At 39.4% G+C, this 27654-nt stretch overlaps 1 protein-coding gene across 1 annotated transcript; it reads right to left on the bottom strand.

The window, feature by feature from the left end:
• On the bottom strand, positions 1-27654 carry LOC137287324 (uncharacterized). The gene is made up of 3 exons (XM_067819569.1): positions 26530-27654; positions 3130-3385; positions 1-2396 (listed from the first exon to the last, which is right to left on the bottom strand). The coding sequence occupies exons 1-3, from the start codon at positions 26620-26622 to the stop codon at positions 2119-2121; spliced, it is 627 nt and encodes a 208-aa protein (XP_067675670.1). The 5' UTR covers positions 26623-27654; the 3' UTR covers positions 1-2118.

The raw sequence follows: 27654 nt of genomic DNA, 5'->3' as shown, positions 1-27654 counted from the left end.
CTGGGTGAAACTGTTTATATAAATAACAAATCATAGTGGCAACCAGATAACTTTGTTTCATATATACATTTTGTTGTAAAATAGCTTTCTCAGATATTTGATAAAATATACAACTTTGTTTCGACATGATAATATGTACGCAATGATGACAATATAGAAATTGTCTTTGTTGGTCATACTGCTGGGTGAATGTTTCAAATAAGTACAACAAATTGTGTCCACCATTTTGACCTTTAACTCAGGAAGTGACAAAAACTCCACACGTGGTTCGGATGATGGGAGGAGCTTATATACAGTCTCAACGTGACTGCAATGCACAGTAGGACGCGCAACAAGAGGTAAGGTTTGATAACATAACTGCAATGCCCTTTCCGGAGTTTCGCAATTTCTGTTCTGGAGGTCACTGTCGGAAATGTCACGTAGCTAAAATGCTTGACTTGCGTTTTGTTGATTTAGGCTTTGAAAAAAAACCGGAATTCAGACTGATATCACCCTACGTATCAAACATAATGTCATCTGTCTTCTATTTCAAATAATCCATTCGATCAATTACTTTACATGACATTGTTTAAACGCGAGTCATAAATAGGCACCAGAGGATATGATATATTACTTCCGGATCTTGTTCTCATTACCTAAACACTGCGTTCCTGTTTGTAATATTATCAATATTTTTCTCGTCTACATCGAGAAACGTGGTTAAGTCGTGTCGAAGACAGTGCATAACATATAAAGTCATTTTTGTTTATTGAGCCTCGATGTAGGCGCTATATTATTGTCCACTTGCAGTCGAACCACTTACCTATTTCTATTCAGCATCTTTTCGCCACCAACTTTACCACAGAAATAAAGTGTTTTCATATTAAATCATGTAACATTTACGACCCTCTAAGCGAGTTATTTTCATGGCGCGTCAAGGGAAATACCGATTGATCCTGGTCTTAGAAGTCTGCCACTTGGCTGAAACCAAAGAACTGATAAACCTAGACGCAGAACCAATCTGGGATTCGTAGCCTTCTGGAATGCTTGTGGACGCAGCAGGTCTGCAATCCGGATGATGGCACTTGGTCTGCCGCGCCCCTTATAAAGGTAGGTGTCGAGAACGCGAAGGCTCTGTCTAGTGTAATCATCAATAAGGATTCCAAACCTCAAGGTCAACAAACAAAACAGCATTCAATGTCCAAATTAGAAAAAAAACGGTCAGTTGTCATAAGGTAGTGTGTAGGTACCTTCATTTTGTTCTAAAATCAACTAGTAAAAACTACTGGTGGTGTTTAACCTATTCCCCTATCACATGGACGGCTGATTACTGGTTTCCTTTGTATGTCGGGAAATTGTGTGGGAAACTTATACTGAAATGACTTGAAGTTCCATTTAATTAAGGCACTGTTACACGTATACTATTAGGCTCAAGGCATGGTGTGCATGGTCGTGGAATGATTGTGTGATTAATATCCAAATGATTTGGCGCATCTGTTATGGACCCTTTTCAATATCGACTACTGCAGGTTTCCTGCCGAATGTTCAAGACAACATAACCTGCCATTCACAACCGTATTCACAACTATCTGTCGTTCCGACCGAAAAGGGCATACTGGGAACTCTAAACATCTCAAACATGTATGTGCTATTGATCCACCGACATATGGATATCTATTTCAGTCAAACACTCGTCTCAGAAATAGTCAATTTGTTCATCATGGATCCGAGGTCAAGGTCACCCTTGGGATTGTCACGGGTGAGGCATCTTCATCACTGTTTCACATTAGAACTGCGTCCTTTGTCAGTCAGCCTCAAATGTAACAAACGCTACTATAAAACTTTTCCTTCTGCGTTCATGTGCTTTCCGTGTCTCGTACATCATATTCGATGCATCCTCAACAGAGGAACTCCGTCAATGATGTTTTATAGTCTGACCATCATCCAGTGTCACAGCCTTGAGGACACTCATTTGACGATCGTGTCATTTCCAGACCGAAACTAACATTGACTGGAACTAACACGACCCAGATACTACTTCAAACAATGAGTGAAATCTACTGAGTCATTAAGGACGCGCTGACACTGTGAAAAGAACCATCCAGATAGCAACAGAACGTGTAGGTCTTAACGTTCCTACTATCTCTCAGCCTCTGTATCAACTTGTGATGGAGCCTCCTCCTCAAACACATGGTCATCCTGCGCTTGACTCCACTTCCATAGCCTGATGTTTCTCTTCAAGATCTCGTTATAGGTGGAGTCTCCCCCTGTAAGGCCGTCAACGGGGAAACTGACTGCGGACACGAAAGAGAATGAACGTGGTCGGAACTTTTGCTTTAGAAGACGAAGAGACGACGTACTGTCTTCGAGCTCACTCCCAGAGCTGTACACAATGTCTTCTTGAGAGTCTAGGGTGTCTGAAATATTTTGGAAATGTTCAGATCAAACTAATATACATGTCTGCTGGCAGTGAGTGAATGAGTAAGCGAGTTTTAGTCACACTGGCAGTCGTTCAGCCATATTGTGACAGAAGCAAATTTTGAATTCACGACACATTAAGATAGATAATAAACCATGTCGACGAAGGACAGGAACGGCAACCAGAATATGACAGATATATAAGTAAAAGTAGCATATCTATCTATATAAATCATTACCACTGTAGATAATACAATACCAAAACTGGCTTGCGATCGTCAACACCTGAAGGTAGATCACGATAGCAAGGAACATGTGTTTTTTTCGGTTTCCTGCATGGATCCTGGCTGGATTTACACCATCCCTTCGGCCGTAGGCGATGGGTCATCTCTTACAGCTACAGTTAGAGTACGAGTAAAATTCTGGAAGACGTAAGTGTCTTTTAATGTTTTGTGTGTTAAGATGTAGTGTCATTAGGAATAAATAACACCAACACAAAATAAACATATACCTCAGAATGAATTGTGCAAATATACACAAATTCAAAGTTTACAATGAGAGGGTTCAACGATTTACGCAATCCTGCCACAATGACACACTCATCTCACGATCGTGTCATTATCAATATATTGTACAACCAGTGTGTTACGGTGGAGGTCGACTAGGTATTCTGTCCTAGAATCCAAATGTAAACCTTGGTAAGTCGATGATACACCCATATCTCATACATACCCTGCTCACTGGAAGTGGAACTGGCTCTTGAGAGATGCTTCTCCTCAACACAGAACCTGGGTTCACTCTGCTGCCGCAGCAACGGAGGTTTCCTCACCGGTAGGGTAGAGTAGCCGTTGAGTGAACTGTTGAGCCTGATGGCGCAGGAAGAGGAACGTTCGTGAAGGGCACGTCGCCCCGAACTGAGACGCCGGATTGTCTCGTTGATGTGGATGAGCTGCCTGAGAAGCTTCAGATCCTGTTCCCGCATAGCGGTCTGGAACAATAAGTGAGTGAGTATCTGAGTATACTTTTACGTCGCATTTAATAATATCCCAGCAAAATAATGCCATGCAACACCAGAAATGGGCTTCACACAGTGTACCCATGTGGAAAATCCAATCCAAGTCTTTAGCGTGACCCCACCGTCCCCTTGGAATAGTAACTAAAGAGAACTGACAACGCGGGTTCGTCGTGAAGGTGTAACATTATCCAACAGGGAACGGTGTGTATCATTTAAAGAAGCAATTTAGTGGTTTCAAACTTCTCAAAAGAAGTTATCAAGTCTTTTCGCAATGTGTAATGATCATATCATCTATAATCCACCTGAAGCAAAATGTATGACAAGATATGTTGAGGGATTGTAACTGCCACTCACATGGGCACGTAATGCATTTCAAACCTTTTTAAAGGAAAAAGTAATAAATAATATGCTAGTATTCAATCGTAAATCTATTTTACGTGCACTCCTGTGGGTATATGGCATTTTTAAAAGCAAAAGGATTTATGCTACCTGTCTAAGTATGCGTATTTCAATTACAGATAGCTGTTTACCGTGGCATAAATCGCAACCGGACACCCCCAGGGCGGGGTGGAGAAAGGACACAAAGCCTTAACTGTCAAAATAACATTGTTTTCAAATCATATCGTTGTTTCTTTCTGATGAACAACCGCCGCCAGACACCGCAAATCTAAATTATGTCAGTGATGCACTACATCATCCTGTGTCCCTAGTAATGTCCCTGGTAATGAACTCATCAATTACCTAGAAATCGTGAGGCGTGCCATTTGGGTATTGCGCTCCATAAATGACATCTCCTCTTACTTAAGGGAACTAATAATCTTTTGTAAATACGAAGCAAAAACATACAATGCACTTTCTTTCTCGCTCCCTCCCACCTCCCTCCCCGTCTCGTTCTATCAGTTTTCCTTATAATGTTGAAAACAATATCAGACCACTTGACTTTACGTTATCTATGTTCTACCATCACGACTAGGTACATGACACTTTTCTTATCTATGGCATTAACTCCTTTTCATACTTGGAGATCAGAACAAACATAGTCCCAGTCAATAACGACCTATTGACACAATAACCTATGACGATTCAAGGTCATCTAACATCAGTATTTACATTGCCCAACTGACATTCCGAGTTTTTGGATGGTCACCGTGCTCTGAGTTATCGTCGCACATCCCCAAAACTGTCACAGATACCAGTGACAATATCTTTCCAGCTGATCGAGTACAATAGTCAATGCTGTCACGGCAACAAAATAGCGTCATAGAGGAGTCTGTACTCCTGTGTGTGATACGCACCATGTCAAATGAGCACTCGGTAAAGTTAACTAACTTTATTAATCTTAATTCTGATTTGTAAAATCTGAATTAAATTTGTCTTTTTCACAAAATATATTTGCAATCATGAAAAACGCCTACAGAAACAGATGGAACGTGCTTTTAAGTGGTGAATATAGACATTGTGTAGTAGTATATATATTTTTTAAAACGTCAATAAACGTGGTATAGAATACCTGAAAAAGGGGATTCTGATCAAACAAACCATGTCAAGTTCTTCGTAATTTCACAGAGTTGTTTGACTAAGAGACGCCAAAAACATGTACAGGTGGTTAAACGATACCATAGACTCTGAGCGTTTAAATAAACTTGAACGGTCATAAAGACTGCAAGATAAAAGAGTGCAGTTTATATCTTAACAAGGTCAAACCCTATTTGATATCTGTGTGTATCGTGCACCAGGTTTACTTCACACTGTTATAGTACATGCGCATAAAACATTTATTGTAAATATTCATGAAGGTACCACATGGGTTCATGGCGTGCACCAAGTCTTGTTTTGTATTATTTATATACTAACGTGCCTCGCTCATCTACATTGTCAATACTTGCACTTGCGGGAAGTGAATATCCTGAGTGGACGAATGCTGCTGACAACTGTTGGAAACATCGGTTTTTAATATCAAAGACAGGTGCGCTGAAATGCATATTGAACATGTGATGTGATCCTTATTTCACGAACATTAGAGACTGGCAGACATATAAGTGTTTGTGCACTGCTTGAGCGGGCATGAAATGTACAACTTTCACAAAGTTGAGAACTTACTCAATTTTAAGTGTTTCAGAGCATGAAACCTTTGACCCCAAAACGAATTTACTGAGCATAAATAATTGAAATAATATAGTACATTTATAATGAGCTACACTCTATTCAACAGGTGAATGATCATAGCTTTCACAAATATAATCGGATTATCATTACACAGGATAACCCAAGTTATCTGTGAGGCGCTAGAACATTTGCCTAAGGGAAGACCGCATGTATCACATCTGCTTCGTTTTGGTGAAGGACTGAAGTCCTGGAAACTCTCAGGAATGAACCTGCCAAACACTGTCACCCATCCAAAGACTCTCCCTGCCCAACGTTGCTCACCTTAAACTGATTTGTGACCTGAGCTTTATGCACAGGACCACACATAGCACATGTGTTGCCTCTCAGTGCCAGATTATAACGGTAACACGTAAGGTACTGAGGTCAGGGTTTGAAGTTGAAAAGGAATTACATGACATTTTACTCCAAACTTGACTTAGTGTTTCCTTATACTGCAATCTTAATCCAGTGAAGAATATCACTGACATTCAGACGGACAATCTACGCGTAAGGCTCAAAGATTAGACGATAAACGGTCGGATACAATACGTTGAAATGTGTATAAAATGTGCTTAGTTAAAAAATATGTTTATTGCACATTTGGAATATGCTCATACGTAGTTGTGATATATACATTGTATGGTTGAGATATGTTTACGCAATATTTGCGATGCACCACGAAGAGGTAACAATCAGAAGAGAGGATGTGAATTTTATATCACCATCAATTTGTTACGAATAATGGTAACGTATGAAACACCCCGGGACATTACCTTCGCCCTCCAAAGGTCACTACCTCTCTCGGGTCATCACTGTCTGCTAGGTGTTCGGGGACTGACTAGACACGTTCCTGCATCTACTGGTCCCTTGATTATACAGTGGTTGTTTAATAATTACCTAGCACCTATCTGTTTCGAGATAAAAGAATCCAGTGTGGGTGAAATTAATGTTTAAACAGACGTCGCAACAGAATAAATAGCTCCCAGAGATATCACGTTGAGCATGTAGAATGACAAATGCATCTCAAATACAAAGTAAACACGTTTTATTATAGGTAAGGTTGAGATCTATGAAGCTGGGGTGGGAAAACTATGACAATATTAACTATAAAATGTGCGAATGATATGCTCCTGTAAATATATGACTGTCATATAAGTACCATTGAGTCTTGAATGAGGGCAAGGAGAAAAAACATCACGTGTAAGCGAGCGACACGTCTTTCATCCAGTTCGGAATATATCGAATTAGGCTATATCACGAGCCGTTGGTGAAACAAAACTTGAGAGTGAAGTTGGTTTAACGCGACTTTTTACTACCGGGTAAGATACGGGTAAGATTGGTCTTTAGTAACTCATGCTTGTCGTGAGAGGCGACTGACGAGATTTAGTGGTCAGGCTCACTGATTTGGTCATTGTATGCGATTTGCGTCGATCGATGCTCATGCTCTTGATCACCGGATTGTCTGGTCTAGACTGGATTATTTGCAGACCGCCGCCTTGCAGCTGAAATATTGCTGAATGCGGCGTTAAAGATCAATCAATCAATCAATCAATCAATCAAAAAAGCAAGCAAGCAAGCAAGCAAACAAACAAACAAACAAACAAACCCTCTTTTTACAACATTTCGATCCTATCATGGCCTGCAAGATTAATGTTGGAGGCAAGCTATAAATGATGAAGGTCTCAGATGTGCTGACAAACCTACAAACGTAATCAGGGAGAGTCGGGATTCGAACCAACAACCGTAGGTTCCTCGCGTATCGACGGGACGCAAAACTGCATAAAACATAACAGCGCCTTATAGGTCTTGTCCTCCCGTGTACCTGAGGTTAGTAAGAATTCTTGCCTGGTCTTTTATGGGCTAGTGTCGCACACATATCTGCTGCAGTCTGTTATTGAACACAGGATCACCAGGCTTTGGCGCATTGTGAAATTGCGGAAGTACTGTAATGTGAATGTCATAATGTTTAAATTAAATTACAGCGTTCACGTGACATGACATGACATGAATCACCTTGGCGTATCCCTCATGACGCGGCGATATTAGCGGAATTAACAAATACAGAGCCCCACATTAATAGCCCGTGGTAACGAATTAATAGAAAGTTTCAAGTAAATGTTTCCGTCTGTAAAATAAGAAGCAACAGATAAAGCTGATATTTTCGACCTGTAGCAACTGAATAGAAGGTGTAGGTAACAAGACTACGTGACAACGACTCAGTTAGTGACATGCCACAAAACTCCATGTTTGAAATGCGTTTTTGAAGGTACTGTTTCATAATTCATAGACCTTTTAGTGGGTTTTTGTTAAACCCGATACTCAAAACGCACAGCTGTCATCATTGAGTGAATACAGCGGCAGTGAAAACAAGGTCCCGGTTACCCTAAAGTAATTTCTTTCGAACTGAGAGAGGGAATTTGACTAATGCTTTCACCCTGCAATGTATTAGGAATGTTTCCCTGTCCCGAGTGTCCCATGCACCCAGTGAATACCGACGGCGTCCTTTTACTGTATATCATCCCATGCAAGGAAATGACTCGATGTGTTGTAAAGCAGTAAACTTGCAAATCAGCAGTGAGTAACGTTAGCGGTATTTGTGTCCAATATGAACACGTGATATTTGTACAAACACCATGCTGTCACATACAGTATGTCGACCTGACTTCTGCTATTTCTCATATAATGACTCACAGTCTGCTCAGTTTCATATATCAGTTCAAATATCTGTGATGCAATTAATAGAATAAATGTTTGTATTCCATTAAGGCTCATTCGCTAGACGTCCGTAGTTGTGTGTGTTATTAAGAAAGCTAGCCGTCGATTTCTCCATAACCAAATCGAATCGTACACTTCAGCCAACCTATGTGAATCGAACGATTCAAAACTTGCATCTTGCTTTTGCTCGCTTGTAAGTGGGGCAAATTGAAAATAACAGAAGAGCGCTCACCCAATCAGAAAACGACATTAATGTGTGACTATATATATATAATTGCGCGCGCAGAATTGCACGAGGGTCATGACTCGCATTGCCGAAAAGCCCGTGCAAATATCGTTTTATCACTTATTGAACGCATGACAATAATCTTTTCAAACTTACGAATTTGCAATACAGCAGTTCAGTAAAACCGTACCTTTAAACGGAAATTAAAGGTATATTTTAGCAAAATCTAATTTAGAACAGTTGCCGGAATGAAGTGGCCAGTATCTCCGTCACATTATGACTACGACATTATGGCTACGACTGTTGTATGTCTATATTAAAGTGTGGGAGTTACGATCACCCTAGCGCTACGATCGCTTTGTGAAACAGGCACCACAGTACCTTGTTGCGAATGAGTGCAGAGTATTTATTACTGTAGAATGAACATATTGTAAACAGTAGGAACAGAGGTAATCTGACCTGCTGGGCAGCAGAAAGTATACACTTGAAAATTCACAAATTCATTCTGCCCATTTGTGAGTGTATACTTTGAAATTCCATGTGTTCCTTGAGACGTCCTGTGCACGCCATCTTTAGTGCAATAGATATAACGACGAAGTATATCCTGATCACATTCATCAACATCGAACAATCATTTATCGATAGTAAATACATCAGTGTATACCTGCACTTTCATCACCAGGCAGTTAGTCATTCATTAATTAAAAAACGGATATTACGACAAGTAACACTTTTTCCCGCTTTGAAACTTTAGGACAAAAATTGATTAATAGATTACTCTTGGGGCAATAGACGGTGTCAAACTAATTCTTTAATCCGCATACTAAAGATTCTAGGATCTCTTATAATTCTCTGCCTTGGAGTCAAAATGTCATTGCAGTAAGTGACAGATAATCGAAGATTCATTCTGAGGCTATGGAAGATTAAATAAGATATCTGGGAACCCGTCTTCTACGTTATAAAACCGATACATATAATCTTTTCGTAATCTTAAATCACTCCCGCTTTAAAGTGAGATTTCCATGCCTTCAGAGATTAGTCTGGGCTCACTTACACAAAGCGATCATAGCGCCAAGATAGCCAGCGTCTCCTTCAGCACAAAGGTATAATACGTCGTAAGATCGTTGTGTGTGTAAAGCTCACACTCTACATACCAACACATGCAGTATCATTATTATTTCCAAGTAAATGCTGCTTCAAGAAAACTGCATCTCACACACGAAGTACAGATAAAAAGAAAGGCATGCTTTCCTTAACAGAAGTGAGTACCCGCATAATCGTTTAAAACAAATTTTCGTCGGATTTTAATTTGATGGAACATTTTCGACCAGTTTATTACTAGGGGTTATCTTAGTCCACGTATTACTCATCTAAATGATTGGAAATCATATTTTATGACGATTTAAGGATTTTCCAGGGGACCGACCACTGTGGGGATTCGAACGCAAATTGAAATTAGTATTATATATATCCAGTATCTGTGACACAGTGGTACTACATGTAGCAAGGTATGTCTTGCTATCCTAAAAGCGAAATTGTGTTGACAAGAACTGCGCCGTTAACTTGAAGAAGCTTAAATTAGATTCAAATAAAATATTCAAACTGTTATTGCAGCCGTAGGCTTTCGCCTTTAAGCTGTGAGAACGCGACCAAAGGTTAAGTCAACATTCCATAAATCCGCAGTATTCGCTTTTAATTGAGGCAGTTCAGTACAATTATGGTTACGAAATTCCAAAGAAACGTAATGATTGGTACCTGGTAATGTATAGTACTATGCGACCATATATATGCAGATCAAGGACACCTCCTTGTATGAGACCAACGCGAGGCAAAAAGTCAGTTAGGGATTCCCGCGATAAAACACTTTGTTGGCCTTAACAAGCTCACGACACTGGGCATATTTTGGGGTGGCTGGCGTATAGATTTGTTTAAAAAATGGCAGGTATCTTAAACTACCCCCTCGGGCTCGTTGAGCTGTTCCTCTTGTCAAACTGGTCACGTACTATTTATGTTTCATGGAACGTTGCTTTGAAGAAGACCTTATAAAATATATAACCACTTACTGGACATGCCTTAATGCATGGTTAAATCTTCGAAACGTATTTAGAGTATGTCTCTCTGAATGAAGTTTTGAAAATCTTAACGATTCCTCCAGAAAACATTTGAAACGTGATTGTGACCATATGCTACCATTTGTTTTTTATCACTGACATCTTCTGTTTTAAGCATTCTCCAAAACTAATCATGTATTATACGACCGAAAATGCTTTAAAATGAAAAAGGTTAATTGTCAATGCCAGAAATTAGTTATAAGTGGCATTAATAAAAACTTGTTATCATATGTATTACATATATTTACCATGAATACACCTACAGGGTTAATTACTTGCTTTAGATAAACAAGAACTTGTCAAACAAATGTTGTGGATAAGTAAACATCTCTTAAATCGCTGGGTTCGCATGATTCAAGTGCATGATAGAACAAGGGTTAGACGTAACTCTGAAATGACTGTCTAGGTGTGTCCCTTTAAATTTATTTCTGTTATAGAGCTAATCCATATACCCCACAAGATGATCCCGGCTGTGCTCCTATCTTATCTGTAATCCCTCAAACTTACTTACTTACGCTCCCCCATTGATCAAAAGACAATGCATAATGACAACTATAATTTGAAAGGTCACGTTGTCGTCCTTGTTTTCCAATTATGACGCCTTTACATAAACGGGAGAATGGGACTGTAAGCCATTCAACTAGAGGTAACAACCCCGAAAACACATAAACGTTTTTTTTTATGGGGATTAAAACGTACAATCACGTCAGGTGTTCCTCGATATTAACCATTTCTTTTTGGTCCATACAAATTTGAATTGCACCCCTGTATTCCTCAGTGTTGGACAAATGTAGCAAGGTTATCTGAACAAGATAAAAGTTTATCTGAAGAGGTGTGATTTGATTTTTTTTTATCACTTTGCAATTGTTCGTGAAAGAACGATGGGACCAAAGGATCTCTAAGGTGTTTCAGTGTGATAACCTCAATATACCCCCTTATCTTAACTGATACAATATGATGTCTTAATAGGGCACATTGACAGATGAAGGTGTGTATGGTTATCTGAATTTTACTGAACAAGTACAGTCTGCACCAGTACGACCAGCATCAGAAGAGTCATCAGAAGATGATACATCCCCCGGCCCCCACATGTTTGTAAGGACAAATCATCTGACAGTTACTTATTGTTTTTTAATAGACTAAGTTTGAATTGTTTCCATGGAATTCGTGAAAAATATAAATGCCATATATCTGTAATCAGCAAAAGTCACCATTTCAAGATCTGTCTCATATATATGCCATGATCTGTAGAAAGATATGAACTGGTTTTTGAGTTGTACTCCGGAAACGAAATATATCCCTTAGTCGGAAACGTTTCCATGGAAACCGAGAAAATGATAAATCACAAAAACCTGTACATAGCAAAAGGCACCACTTTAGGTTGTAATTGATATATCTACCAACTTTTGAAGATAAATATTCAACGGTTTTTGAATTCTGCTACGGAAACGAAGTCCATCCCTCCATTATAAAACTAGGTCCGAAACGTTTCCATGGAAGCCGAGAAAATTTATTAGTCACAAAAACCTGTATATACCAAAAGGCACCACTTTGGGGTCTGCCACATATATCTACCACGTTTTACTGACAGATATTAAGAAGTTTTTGAGTTGTGCTCCGGAAACGAAACACACTTCTCACTTTTGAGACTCAGTTCGAAGAAAAAGAAAAAATTAAAAATGCCCAAAATCTGTAAATAACAAAAGGCACAACCACTGCTTGAGACTATAATATCTATTATGCTCCGGAAGCAAAATGATTACGGACGGACGGACGGACAGACAGACGAGGCGTCGACTATATCCCCCCGCATTATATGCCGGTGGCATAATAAAGGGGCAGTTCGAATACTAGTGAATGAAAAGCTGGGAATCATTACTTTGTGGTCAGTTTTTATCTCGTGCTGTCCATATCTTACAAACACCCCCTTCCCCCAAGACATAAAATAAATAAAAAATAAGCAAATAGAAATGGCAAAACAAAGAAACACCAAAAATAAACAAAACAAAACAACAACAAACCCTAACTCGTTATTCCCTGGGGCATTTAGGTGAGTGTTTCCTCCGACGACTGGAATTTTCTTGTTCACGCCAAGTGAGTATATTCTATAAAATGGGCTATTATGCTTAATATGTGGATTGTCTTTTCAGAGACCAGTGTCAGCTATCTTGGTAATAGCGTACTAACCATTGATTTGGTGATCAGATTGCATATTTGCCTCGTCAGTCAATCAGCTATCCCTGACAGAGTTGCCTGTGACTTTGTTTCTGTTCATTGCTTGTCTCTAATTATTGTTTGCTACTTACACTAAAACTGTGAACTATCACCACTTTTTCAGGAACCGCGTTCTTCGCACTAATTTCAGGAGCATTGCTCCGTCACAATGTTTAGATGTTTGCCATCAAATACATTCCCTGAGTCAGACACATTTCACTGTTAGATTCATAAAATCCTGTCGTTACATCCTAATATACTGTCAACGAAGAAATTTCATCATAATTCATAACAGCTGCAACCTCACGCACATCTCGTATTTGTTGTTTTACAACTTACAATCGCTCATCATGGCCTTGTACCATTCATCACTCCAATAATATTTCAATGTTCAGTATTAAACTTATTGTCCGATGTCTGTCTGATGGCTTATGGAATGGGTTGTGTAAGGTGGACACCGTTTACCTTATCCATTTGACACTTCATTTTGACCATCTTTAAGACAAAATCTTAATGCCTCATTTTGCTATGGCAAAATGCTTATTAACATGCAATGTATTCAATATCTAAGACTTTGTATCATTTGCTTTTGAATTTTATTATTGTCGTATCCGGATTTTTATATAACAATACGTCACTCACGTTAAAAAACCCGTGTGTTTACTTTCTTCACCACCTCAAAAACGTTGTATACATTCCTCATACAGGCAGAAAAATAAAACAGTAAAATCGGTATTCTTGTATTGTAAGCTAACATGCACTAATCTCTTGACAACACTGAGGTATGAACAGCCCTGTGTTCCGTGTCAGAGGTCTTCCCTTTGTGTTTGCCCGACCCACAGCTACACCCAAGTAACACTGCATGAGGGGTGTCACAGTCAAACAGGAGTAATTGTTCAATCTCTAGTCATGTGTGGTGTGACTCATCCACACATTTGACTAACAGGCTCAATCATTTTTCATGCTGGCACTTCCCTCGGACTTGTCTCACTGCTCCAGGTTCTGGTAGCTGTGTAAGCACATTTATCAAGTTCATGAAAGTTAACTCTTCATATCAACAACTGCCATGGATATATGACACATTATCACGAAGACATGCTTTCTGGGACAGGACGTTTTTTAAACAGGTTTCCATAAACCATGGACGAAAAAGGATGTTCACACATTTGAAATGATCTGAATTTTCTTGAGGGGTTCGTTTTTGTAATCTGAACTATTTTAATCAAAGTGTTGCCGTTTGAACGTTCAAGTCGACAGGTCTGGGATTCATCATGTGTGATGTTGAGCTTGAAAGCCAACACCTATTTTGTGAAATTCCATTTTTGTTAAAACGTTAGTTTCAAAGGGATTGCAATAGACAATATGTCTTACATATCTAGCCAGAATAATAAAGATTCGTCCATTATTGGTCTCCACATCTATACGTAGAGGCCACAAAGATGAACCTCATTTTTGTCTTATCCATATTATTACGATATTAAAGGCATCTGAAATCTGATGGTATTTTTGTATTTAAGAGACAAAACAAAGCAGCGTAAATGTGGTATGTACATCCATCAATTTAGGAGATAACAAATGCGCTATGTCCTAATCATCAACTGATACTTCAGTTGGCTTACAGACGAATCTGTGAAATCCAGTGAGACCGATAACTACATGTAAGTGTATAATAGGTAGCTCCGTCATATCCATCATGCACATCGTTATGGGTTATTAATTGTGGTCACTAGTGGCTCAGTAGAATGCCAACTCAGAAAATGTGTTGCTATGGTGGGAAGTGTTCACTTACTACGCTTAAACAATAGGAGCGACGCCTGTGGCACAGTTTACATTAGCGCTGATAAATTCATGATCCATTGCAGAATGAGCTTACATCAAGAGAAACATTAAACATGCCAGTTTTAATTAACGTATTTTTAGACTACTTGAATAGTATCTGGCCTCCATGCAAAATCGCATCGCCCCTCCCCAGAAACGCTAGTTGAATATTTATGGTTGTTCCCTAAAGGTACACGATAAACTTTGGTTTCTTTTCATTGTGATGAATGTTACATATTGAGTGGTTGTTCTCTGAAAGTAAACAATAAACTTTGGTTGTTTTCTCATATTGAATGTTGGTAGTATCTGACAGTGACAGAACGGCAACAGAAAGGTGTTGGCATACATGTTTGGTCACTATATTGGAATAATATTATTCATAAACTGTCAAATGCATTCTTCCCACATCGCTATGATAGCACAAGCATGTACATCCTTCAGCTAATACCAAGGTTGGCTATTCTCGAAACGTTCGTAGCCCTACGAACTTCTTAAGCCCATTCTTAACACATTGGCTACGATCAAAGTTAAGAATTCTTAGGGCTACGAACGTTTCGAGAATAAGGGCCCAGCTTTTTAACAAGAATACATTTTATGAATATGGAAATATCTAACATTCTTTGTTTGGGAAAGGTACGGGAAATGCTAATATGTCTCATTTATACACAACACTATAAACATCAGTTATATGCCAGGCGATCACATATTGACATGGTATGTATGTATTAAGTTAGCTAGTTTAATATGTCGACACATTATGTGGTTGTGTCGCCTTCTATAAACACTCAGAACAGTGAACTATTTTATTCCGAGGTTCCTGGAAGGAGACACGTGCTTGCATGTGTGCGTTGGGTCAATCAAACACTCTGACAACACACTGATGCAAATATCAAACGGTGTGAGTTTTAATCATATTCAAAGGCCTGCAATATATAAGCAGTAGGTTCTGTGTACAAATCCCCCGCTGGCGATGTTGTTCACTTTGACATTTGATGTATTCACCAAAGTGTGAAATAATTACCTGTGTATTGTACATCATTATACATATACAGTGATGATTAAAAATATAATGTATACGTGCAAAAATATATTACAACTTGTTAATGTGTTCTTAATGTGAAATGTTTACATATGCTTCCTGCTTCGCTTCACATAAGTAATTGTATATATCCATGGTAGTTTCAACATGAAGAAAATTTAAATGCTAAGTTATTCGAAGCCGGTATAAAAAGACATTGATGATTCCAATAACTACATATCCCTGACAAACCCATGTTTGTATATGCTTTGTTAATGTGAATAGGTGGTCCTCTGTGTGTTCTCTCTTACACATTCATATTGACATATACTCCCGCTATATGAAGGTGTGAGGGTATGTACATAGGGACAACCATGGCTCGTCTTGATCTAAAGAGATGGGAAAGGACACCATATAAACCAAGTTTTACCTGCTATAACAACAATTATTCTTAGTTCACCAACTCGCGTATGAAAGAAGGTTTACAATACAGGCTTTAATTTAAAGTGAACACAGTAAGAGTAATGTATGTATGTATGTATGTATGTATGTGTGTGTGTGTGTGTGTGTGTGTGTGTGTGTATGTGTGTGTGTGTGTGTGTATGTCTGTCTGTATGTATGTATGTATGTATGTATGTATGTATGTATGCATGCATGTGCAGAAGGGAAAGAGCAGTGCATGGTATACCCTGTCTTCGTGTACCGTTTCGATGTTGACAATAATAATTAAACTTCAACTGTACATTTGTTGAAATAGATATCACGGAGAGTCATGCAAAGTAAATATTCATCTGTTTGTTGTAGTAATTACACGTAATTTACATATGCCTGTGATAATATCTTCCATGAGCCTTGTATTTGTAAATTACCACTTTGTTGACAATAGCAAATTGCATACGTACTCATGCAGTTTACTTATTTGATATGAACATACAACCATATACACACTTGTAGTAAATGATACCCTTGTAAAGATGTCACGGGCTGAATAAACAGCTGTGTAAGAAATGATACGTTGTCATCAATGTTTATCAAGACAGCGGAGTATGAATGTTTGCGTCAGTGTACCTCGACTAGAGTGGTACAACACTCCAATGTTAGGTTGGAGGTCGCATAACAGGCCAACTGGTGTTTTATTCGTTAGTTTGATCGTCTGCTAACCCGGATTGTGTGATAATTATGAGAATGGCAGTGGATAATTATCCTAATTATCCATTGAGAATGCCTTGCTTTCACATATGGGATAAATGACATCTTTCCAACGTAGACGAACCCTACAAGCAACGGAGAAATTCTACACAGTTCACAACTGTGATGCTGACCAGGGCAATTCAGGCTTTCAACTAAAGATCATACCTTTCTCACACACATATGGGATTCAAACAGCATGGTTACTTATGGTCCTTTTGACCACCCATACTTTAACTAAATCAGTACAAAACCATAATGCAAGACGTCAGTCAGGTCTCTGTTCATTGACGTTTTTGAAAGGACCAGTGTGAATTTCGTCACAGCGAAACATCTACACGCCGAATGGGTAAGTTCACACGTCCTTACGTTTGCAGTTAAATAGTTGCAGTTTAACATGTGTATATGTATTATGTAGGTGACTACACAAGAAAGCTACACTAATCTGTACCTGAGATCTGTTTCTCACGCTGGATGTAGCAGTTAACCACATCAATGATGTACGACTTTCAATACACATGCATGACACTGCATTGACGCATGTTAAGATGCGTAAATGTTGACGTTCCCAAGACGACAGATAAATTGCAGTCTGCAAAGAAGAGCCCATCGAGACGCAATGCGTCTGGAAATACAACAAAGAGATCTTTCTCCAGAAATAAGCGCAGGCACAGACATTATTCAGCAACACGTAGTCAGAGTTGTCCTTGGGATAAAACATTATTTATACAAGGAATTGCACAAATATACATCAGATCAAGGTTTGTATAATTAGAAGATACATGTATGTGGTTCATGTTTGTTATCAATATAAATTACATACTCCCACTTAATAATTATGCCAAATCAAGCTGTCAAAAATATATTAGAATATTCTGAAATGTTATAATCAGTACGCATATTGCTCCATAGTAGATGAAGGATGTTTATGATGAATAACGTTGAGCTCTGCCATGCTACTCTCACCAGACCTAAGGTCTCCTGACGTGATAGAAATGTACACACGTCAGTAGGTAGGGCGAAAACAAATGCCTTCCGCTGATTTACTGCTGTCGCTCATACGATGCGATCAATTACCCTCAAGACTACTACTATAAGCACATGGAGGGAGTCTTTAAGGTTCTCGTAGTTCGGAGGCGCGTCCTATGACCCAAGGGTATGAGACAGATATATTGGTCTGCGATATCAGATCGAGTCTCCCTGTCCTTTGAGAATAAATTAGAAAAGGAATCTAAATTTAATCCCGGACTTAATTACGGGTTCAGACAGTTTGTGAGGAAGCCGCGATGGCTGAGTGGGTTTGATCGGGTGTACTGACGATTAGGTGCCTCGCTCTGACAGCCAGTGGACACATCCCGGATGAGACTCAACCCAAATATCCGAACTTTATATATACTGAGAAAGTGTAATCTCAAAAGTAACATATAGCAGACAAAATGGCTTATTAAATAGTTAGGGATATGTGTAATTTCTAAATAATTAATAGTGATATTTTTTATTGACAAACTGATAAGATATCAATAACAAAAATAACAATATCCCTAACTTATTTTGTCCAATATATGTAACAAGTCGAACTCAAGTCTAACCTATCTGACAAGTCAGTAATAACTGTCCTAAGTTCCTTTTGAATAATTTTATTTGGGGTTAATGTTTTCAAATGATACAACTGTGCTACAATTATCCTGTGCACAGTTTATATATGATATAATCCTGCAGTTGCAAGACTTTGTATCTTGCAAATCTCGTTTATACAAATATGAATTTTCGGGGTAGTTCAGTAGCCAATACTTGAAAAGATAGTAGATGGTGGAAAGATGTAACAATGTGATACTTACATTTTATAAAGCGAATGTTTGTACACATTCACTATCATGTGTTCAAAGTGTGCAATGGTATTACTCTGGTCTGCGTCGGGTTAGCGTATAGTCAGAGCTCCTTCTCAGCTCCCATAGTAGTATACGACTCAAGTTTTCTGATGAGAGAGTTTTTGCTAATTGATCTCCAAATGTGATAACCATCACAAGAGACGTAGCGTGAGAGTTAGGCTTAATGGTGCTTTGATCTGTGCCTCACCTGTATCCAGGCGTATCAGTTTCATATTCGAGGAAATCCTGTGGTTCAAGACGGTCAGCACTTTCATGAAACCCTGCCGCAACGGTACAGAGCTGATTAATACATGATTATAATTAAGACTAATTCGATCCAATGAGCTCTTCCATAGGATAGGGATGCAGACGCCATGTCTACGCCATTGTCTGACGTGGATGACCGGGTTCCCTTTCCCCGGGAAGGCAGCAATGGTAGATAGAGAGACGAACTGTATGAAAATGTATTTGACCTGACGGAAGACAAATGCTTTGCTGACTCCATTATCTCATTCGTCCTTGGTGGATTTCCAGATGATACAGAGGAGCTTCAGTATAATACCTAGTGCCATATAATGTTAATTGTGGCTGATTTTTTTTCACTAAATGCAATTTCCTGTTCCATTAACATTTTGATGCATATGCATGTTCACCGGTCTGTAAACATGATGTAATCGTCATATCTGGAGGAAATAAAGCCAGTCTATTTATCTCATTGCCCTAGGTAGACGCAAAGTGGCCCATGTTCACTGTAAAAAGCGACAGACTATGGGGTAACACTTGCATTCAAAGCGCGCCATGGAGAATTGCCTTAAAAAATCTCCATATACTTTAATCAATTAAGGATTGTATATTTACAAACATTGAGAATATCTCCTAACTTGTTCGTGTCACGTTTTCTCTCGGGCTAATTGTTCGGTTAAAAATATGTTTACGTAGTTGTATGTGAAATGACAGCTGCACGATATAGCGATTACGTGTTTAGCGACAAAGTAATGCTATTACGAGATCAACATGTAAGTAAAGCTAACACAAAGACAGCCCCGAAACATCAAACGGCAAACTAAAGACATGAAAGACTTCCGTGCGCCTATATGAAGGAAAGGGATGTTGACAATATCATACTCGGGCTAGTGGGACCGTGATAGATGCGGGACAAGGACACGTTGTTCTTTTTGTAGCCTTTCCACAGAACACAGGGTTTAACTTCAGTGTTGCGCAGCAGGCATTCTGTAGGTGTTTTAAATTCAACAAGTAAGCTCGAAAACTGCCACTGAAATAAACTTTCAACAAAAAATAACAATCTTCAAATGTCATTTCCCTCTCTGGATTTGCGTTAGGGCTTCTGAGGATATTTTGAGTGTCTCCGGTAGTTTTCCACACCCATCCATCTCGTGCTTTAACAATGGTGTTTTAACATGGGAGCTGAAATTGATCCAAACTGTTTATAAATAGAAGCCGAATATTTATGCCACGTGAAGTTTGAATAGGCATTTTCGTTTAAGAGAGTAAGAAATTACAGCTATTGTGTCCTGTGTTGTGATGTTATTCATTATGTAGGATGCTGGGGAATATGGACATAGACACGAAGGCAGAGGATGGGTAGTGTACTCAGACGGGACAGTCACAGAAATGGAGACAGGGAGATGGAGACACTTGAATTCAATGCCACTGGACTCACGGAGCTATGTGCATGTGCGTTCTTGTGTGTGCGTGTGTGTCAGTGAGTGAGTGAGTGAGAATGAGAGAGAGAGAGAGATAGTGTGTTAGTGAGTGAGATAGGTGTGTGTGTTTCAGTAAGTGAGATGTGTGTGTGTGCGCGTGCGCTTGCAACCCGAACTGATGACAGCGTAACTTTGATAGTGGTTATTTACACTGAGGCTCCACGCAGCTGTTTAACATTAATACTAAATTAATGCGGATACACAGTGGGGATAGGGTGGGGCCAGCTGGGAAAGCACTGATATTTTGCTAAACTATCAAAGTCTCTACGAAACATATCCTTCGTAGTTGGGCAGGAAACTTGTCAGTGGATACTTGACTACCAGGATGAATTAAAAATGCACTGATTTGTGTTTAAATAATTCCATACCGGTTGACATGAATGTTGTTTATCGACCTGTATATAGAAATGTCAGATGATCAGCATGCACCCATTGATCCCGGTAATTGCATGACAACCCTTCATTTAAGTCTAATTATAGATCGTCTCTCCACACTGCTCATATTTCAAAACACATGAACCGTTAGCTTTACGGTGAGGAAGTCTCGATAATTACTGCTCATATTAACTGCTGCGTAACAGGCACAACAACTGCGTGAATTCCACCAGTCGAAACCGGCACAATTCTTCTGAACATAACAGATTGCACTGTTTGTTTACTAATTAAGTCTGTTACGTCGTATGTTTGAACAAGGCATTTTTAAAGCTCAATATTCATATAATGTCCATCACTTATAAGGCTGAAATTTTCTCATTTTTACTGTTATCGCTTTTGAATATTTTTAAAATCATGTCTGAGTAATATCTGTGCAAAAGATAAAGAGCATATGTGTATGCTAAAAATAAACATAACAAAAACTGGCTAACCAATAACCATGCATTTGACACGTGTATCTTAAGCAATGTGACATGCAACACATCCATGACTGTTTCCCCAAAGCGGGCCTGCACATGATGTCGCAAGGAACAATAGGCTCATAATTTCAAACGATACGGTAATACTCAGAGTATAGTGTCCACGTTCTTTAGCACGACAATTTATTACATGACATGCCTATTTGTATTACAGTATGCATTGAATGTTTGTGCATTAAGATTAAGTTATTTACATGCTATGACAGCGAGTCGCTTCTATGCTAATGACGTTGTATGTTAGGATATATTTCGACACCTCATTATTGGGAACTCAACCTAATGTTGAAGATCCGACATATATACTGTCACGAGTCAGAGTTTAGGTAGACTGTACAGGAAGAGGCACGGTTGATTGTTTTGTTACCAATCCTTGATGAGCTTATAAAATAAAACCTAGAGATTAGTGTGTGTGTGTGTGTGTGTGTGTGTGTGTGTGTGTGTGTGTGTGTGTGTGTGTGTGTGTGTCTGTCTGCGTACGCGCGTGTGTTGGTTAGTGAATCGGGTGGTGTGTGATGAGGATTTTGAGGGGGAGGGGAGGGGTTACCCCTTTGGTAGGGGGGTCAAGGGGCGGGCACCATTTTTGTACATAAATATTCTAAATAATTAAGCTTAAACAGTGTACATGCTTCACCATAAAATTCATCATCATTCCTCCAGCCATAAATCATGAACGGACCCTAATTGCGTAATAAATTATAAGAATCTCCATATATTAATTAGCACTATTAATATAATCCATAACTTTTATTACCATGATCAGTGGTATAGTATTGATCGGTATCTGTTCTGTCATATGTATGGACGTAGATCATAGTTTGATAAAGCCCACTTGTTAAAACCCCTATACAGTGTTGAGGACTAAATACTTTGTCCGTGCATTACTTTGCAGTTGTAAAAGTGAAACTGCGTAACGTGGATGAGTCATGGGTGGGGTGAGGACGGAAGCAGCCCCGTCCCTATTGTTATCTCTCACCACCAGGAACTGGTTGTGTACAGGGTCGTGACATATCATTTTAAATCAACACTGGGCAAAGCATATGTTGCCTGGCCTGCTACAGCTAGGTTGGGGGTCACAGAGAACATCGACACCTGATGCCACATAGTCGAGGGTCATATAGGCTGTGGTGTTACTATACAATGAAGACATCGCATGATCCACGTGCATGTACCTAGGAGTGGCTTTATACCCACATGTGTGAACATTGAACATAATGTATGTCGAGAAGGACCGTCATGTCCCCTGCAGTACCAACACATATATAACCTACATAGATATACCAACACGTGATATCACGTAATTCACGTGCATCTGTCAGGACTAACATCTCAAAACCGATGTACATATCCTCAAAACTATACAATCCACGTACACATTCCAAAAAGTAACATACTATGACCCACGTAGGCATCTCCGTGAGTACCATTATTTAACTCACGTACACATTTCCAGAAATAATACTAAATACTCCACGAACACAATAAAAAGTAACAAAATATAACTCATGTACATATCCCCAGACGTATCATCATTTAATCCAAAAGCACATACGCGGAAGTAACATCACACAATTTAACCAACATCACATACGATGTGAAACTGGTCATGTGCCTTCTACAGGAACCTGCACATCCCGTCACCCATCCAACGTTTGCCAGATCTCCCGCCCACTGAAAATACAGCTGTAAGAGGATGTTATTACACACGAAAAGCTTAAGAGTATATCTGCATGTATCGTATTCCTTATTATTAAAATGTACACTTTTAACGGTTCCAGCACTGGTAACCACCAATAACCCCCGCGGTGCGTTGTGTTAGAGTGCGGTACAACAACGTAGACAACAAACATAAGATGTCACCACAGTGCTAATACTCAGGCTTGACAATCATATATTATTCTGTCATGTTGACCCTATAACAAATACCCACTGAAGCCCATGTAAGTCTAGAATATTTGGCAAGTCTACATTACATACTTTCCAAAAAGTGTCTTGACTCCTTTTTATTGTATTTCATTTTAATTTAAAAGGCTTTTTTCTGTAAATATGTTAAGTTTCACACAATTTTGTAATATCATGGGGCATTTACACTGTACATGCTACTCCATACTCGTCATCATCCCCCTACCCTCCCAGCCTTAAATTATGAACGGCCCCTAAATATATAATTATATATATATATATATATATAATGACTGGAGTCATTAGTATTGTCCGCCTACATAGACTTCCCTCTTTAAAGGATAGAATTACTATTCATTCGTCTGCTCAGCATTCCGTACAACCTTGGAGCAAGGCTACGTTAGGGTGAACACAACAACATACTGCCACATAGGTGTCAATGATACAGTAAACAACTGACCATTCTAATGTATAGTGAACCTAGTCCTAGAAGTAAATGTTATCGTGACATAAATATACCCCGGGATGACGCCCAGGCTGTATTGAATATACTTTACAAGAACCCTGTGTCATTTTCTTGTGATTTATAATGCCTCGGAATGTGGTACACAAATGGTTATAAAGTATCCATTGTGGCAATATGTTGAATGTTTACGCGTACTTTTGTTTATGAACAAAGGCGAATGTTTGTTACATAACGCTACACATGACTAGGACACAACTTAAACCAACACCGGTAATGATTATTGAGTTTAAAAACTCTCCACTACTTCAATAAATATATTCGATTCTATTTTCGTCAGTCTTTGTGTCAGTAATGTGCTAGCGATGAACGGAAATTCTGAAGATGCAAGTTACTGAAACAGATCCATGGTCATAAATCAATAGCATTGACTTTAAATAGCCATGGGTGATTAAATATTAGATATGCAAAAAATGCGTGAACCTGTCAGTGTGAAGTGAGACTAACAACTTCCCAACAATCAGTTGTATGCATTCTTAAAAATATGGGTAGAAGGAATCACTGCCCTGCGTACAAATCCTTACGAAGGTAATGATGTTTTGCACATATCAATACTGTCTATACTTTTTCACACTTCACGAACCTAATATGCATACTTGAATTCCAACTGCTCATAGTTCTCGGATGTCACCGTAAAACGCGGAAGTACCTGTGCGTTTTTTTGTGTTTTTGCAACTTTAGAAATGTTTTTGTTCAATTTTAATCACAGAATGTGACTTGTAGAATACCTTTACCCACATAGAAAGTTTCGTTTTCGGTAGTATTCTTTGTGCTTATATCCATATTTTAGAATGTACATATCCATTAATATATCTGAAAGTGATAATGATGCCGATAGATATATTCATCCTATGTGTAAGGAAAACAGCTACAGCTAACGCCAGAGTACACCTTGATCTTACTCCTGAAGATCCACGTCAGATTTGATTTCCAGCAACCCATACTTGTCGTAAGAGGCGACTAACGGGAGCGGGTGGTCAGGCTTGCTGATTTCATTGGCACATGGCATCGTCTCCAAATTGCGTAGATAGATGTTGATCACTGGATTGTCTGACCTAGACTCGATTATTTACAGATCGCCGACATATAGCTGGAATACTGCTGAGCGCGGTGTTAACCAACCAACCAACCAACCAACCAACACCATAATCTTCTGTTTAAATTTAGTGAACCACGTGTGACCAACACATGTCGCGGTGTTGCACGGGCCTCCATTCATTAATGGCACACATCTGCTTCTTCTTACACTCCAGCGTTTAATCTGGAGTACATTGTATATAATCGACCAAGTAATCACTAAACTATCCCCCAAAATTCACGCTCATGTCCCCAGGATAAAGTTTTATACAGTTGTAGATGCGATTAATAGATCGTGCACACAGTTGTCAGAATCTGGCTCTTTTCATCATGGAATTAATCCGATTACTTCTTGCGATGAGTGCGGTGGGGTAGCCTAGTGGTTAAAGCGTCCACTAGTCACGCTGAAGACCCGGGTTTGATTCTCCACGTTGACACAATGTGTGACACCGATTTCCAGTGTTCCCCGCGGTGATGTTGCAGGAATATTGCTAAAAGCGGCTTAAAGCTCTAATCACTTACCTCTGGTTATGACCTCTGCACCCCCTCCCTAACACATATATTTCATCAACAACATGGATGTTTAGTGTATGTAACCTGCAGCTGGCATTACCCTCTTATGAAGGTTTCATTTTCATTTGACAAATTTTAAGCCGCTTCAGAAACATTCCAGCAATATCACGGAAACACCAGAAATTGATCCTAAACACTGATATTCAGTTGGATACCACGAAAACAAAAACTGCAGACTTATACTTTTCTTTTAGTGCGTTACTTTTCTTATGTGTAACCCTTAATCCTAACGTTGGAAACGTTGATAATTCTAGCCCTGTGTAATATAGAATTGATCTTCAGCAACCGATGCTTGTCGTGGTGTAACGGGATCCAGTTGTCAGGCTCGCTGACTTGGTTCACACAGTCATGTCGTATCTGAATTGCGTAGATCGATGTTGTTGATCACTGGATTGTGGGATCCAGATTCGATTATTTATAGACCGCCACAATATAGCTGAACTATTGCTAAGTGCGGCGTAAAACTAAATTCCCTCACTCCTGCGTAGTGTAACCTTAACCTCAGCAACGTTTGGTAGCCATAGTCTTACTGGACACTGCGATCTTTAGATCTGCGTTCGAAGTTAACCTTCTTCCTCTCCCTGAAGTTCTGGGCCCTTATTCTCGAAATGTTCGTAGCCCTAAAAATCCGTAACTTTCATCGTAGCCAATATGTTACGAATGGGCTAAAGAGGTTCATAAGGCTTCGAATGTTTCGAGAATAGCTAGCCTGTTTATGAGATAGTATTTTGAGTGTTGAATAGTCTGTCAACCAAAAAATGCGTGTATACATCATCTTCATGTATTACTGTAAGTTATAGTTAAATATTTATCAGCTATGTTCAACTCTCGATATTGGCCCATTATGGTTTATCACGCAAACACACGGACGTACTAATGTTAAAGCAGTGTGGGTGAGGTTAGTGTTATGCCCATTCACGAATATGTTGACGTTAATCATCTCTATCATGCGTGTAGCATTATCACAATATAACGGGATGTGTGCTACTACATATCTGTAGTATACATACAATGTCGGAGTAATGAACCAGCGAGCATGTTGGAATATGAATCAATAAACACTAACAAAGAAGACGGGACAGCGGTAAATATAATACTACTTACCAGTTCCCTCCTTAGCGTTGCCAACGCTGTATTGATTCTCTCAGTTGCAGCAACATACTCTGTTCCGACCTGTATAATGTGTGAAGTTTCCATACTGAAGTCAGTTAACAGTCCGGAGCTATGTATGCCTTGACGTTAGGACAGTTGATTCAGTAATAGATGTATGGAGATGATAAGTTAAAGGTCCACCGACATTCACCAGTGGTGATATTGGGATGTGCCACTAGTCAATCTACGAGCTTATGGGAGGAGAATAGGTTGTTGTTTTCATCCTGAATCCAACACGTGTGTTATGCGGCCTCCTCAATCTATATCCCAAAACTCTGCATTGCGTTCAGCACAAACTGGTTGTAGCGGAGGTTCCTGTTCTCTTCAAACTGGAAGCAAACAAATCTCTTCTTCCGGAGACTCTCTAAGATGCAAAGTTAACTTGTAAAAAACTTTACCAATGGCAAATATCTCTCCTCGGTGTTAATCTCTGCTATAAATAAGACGACTCACAAATAACCCGGGATGCTGTATACCCTGTTTGATCCGCTATGTACAAATAGGTCTGACACTTCTGGAGTTTGACAGTCGGTTACGAGGGAACATTTTGAGTAGAACATGCATTTCCTCAACAGTCAACTCCTAAGAGTTTGTGGTAATCCCTCTGGTCGGTGTATGTCCCGTGTCTCCTATCACAGCTACCGGAGCGTCCAATACTCCGAGTGTTCGACTAAGTCTTTTCTAATCGTCTGTGTTTACGCTCACCACACGGCTAACACTTGACACGATCCTCTAAACCACCGATCACCAGTCCTCTGCTCCGCTCAGCCTTCTCTCTCACACTGTGTCGTCTGCCACTGGTCAAAACTGTCGCGCTCTCATTTGTCGTCTGCTGTGCCTTCTATCACTGATGTTAATCCGCTTCAGGCGACGTGTGCGCATGCGCAATAAGTGCACCCATTTGTTGGTATAATTTCCCGGCAACAAGTAGGCGACTTATACATTCCAGCGTTAATGTCAGTCATCTGTAACAGATTTCTGTATGAATGAAAATGTAACGTAAGGAGACGTCATTGTGGTTTGACAGAGAATAAGAATTTGAAACAACGCTCGTTTCTCTTTCATCTTTTGATACTG

This window comes from Haliotis asinina, chromosome 6 (genome assembly GCF_037392515.1).
Source record: "Haliotis asinina isolate JCU_RB_2024 chromosome 6, JCU_Hal_asi_v2, whole genome shotgun sequence".
Taxonomy (NCBI): Eukaryota; Metazoa; Mollusca; class Gastropoda; order Lepetellida; family Haliotidae; genus Haliotis; species Haliotis asinina.
Note: the sequence above shows the minus strand (reverse complement) of the source record. Positions and strands in the feature narration are given on the sequence as shown.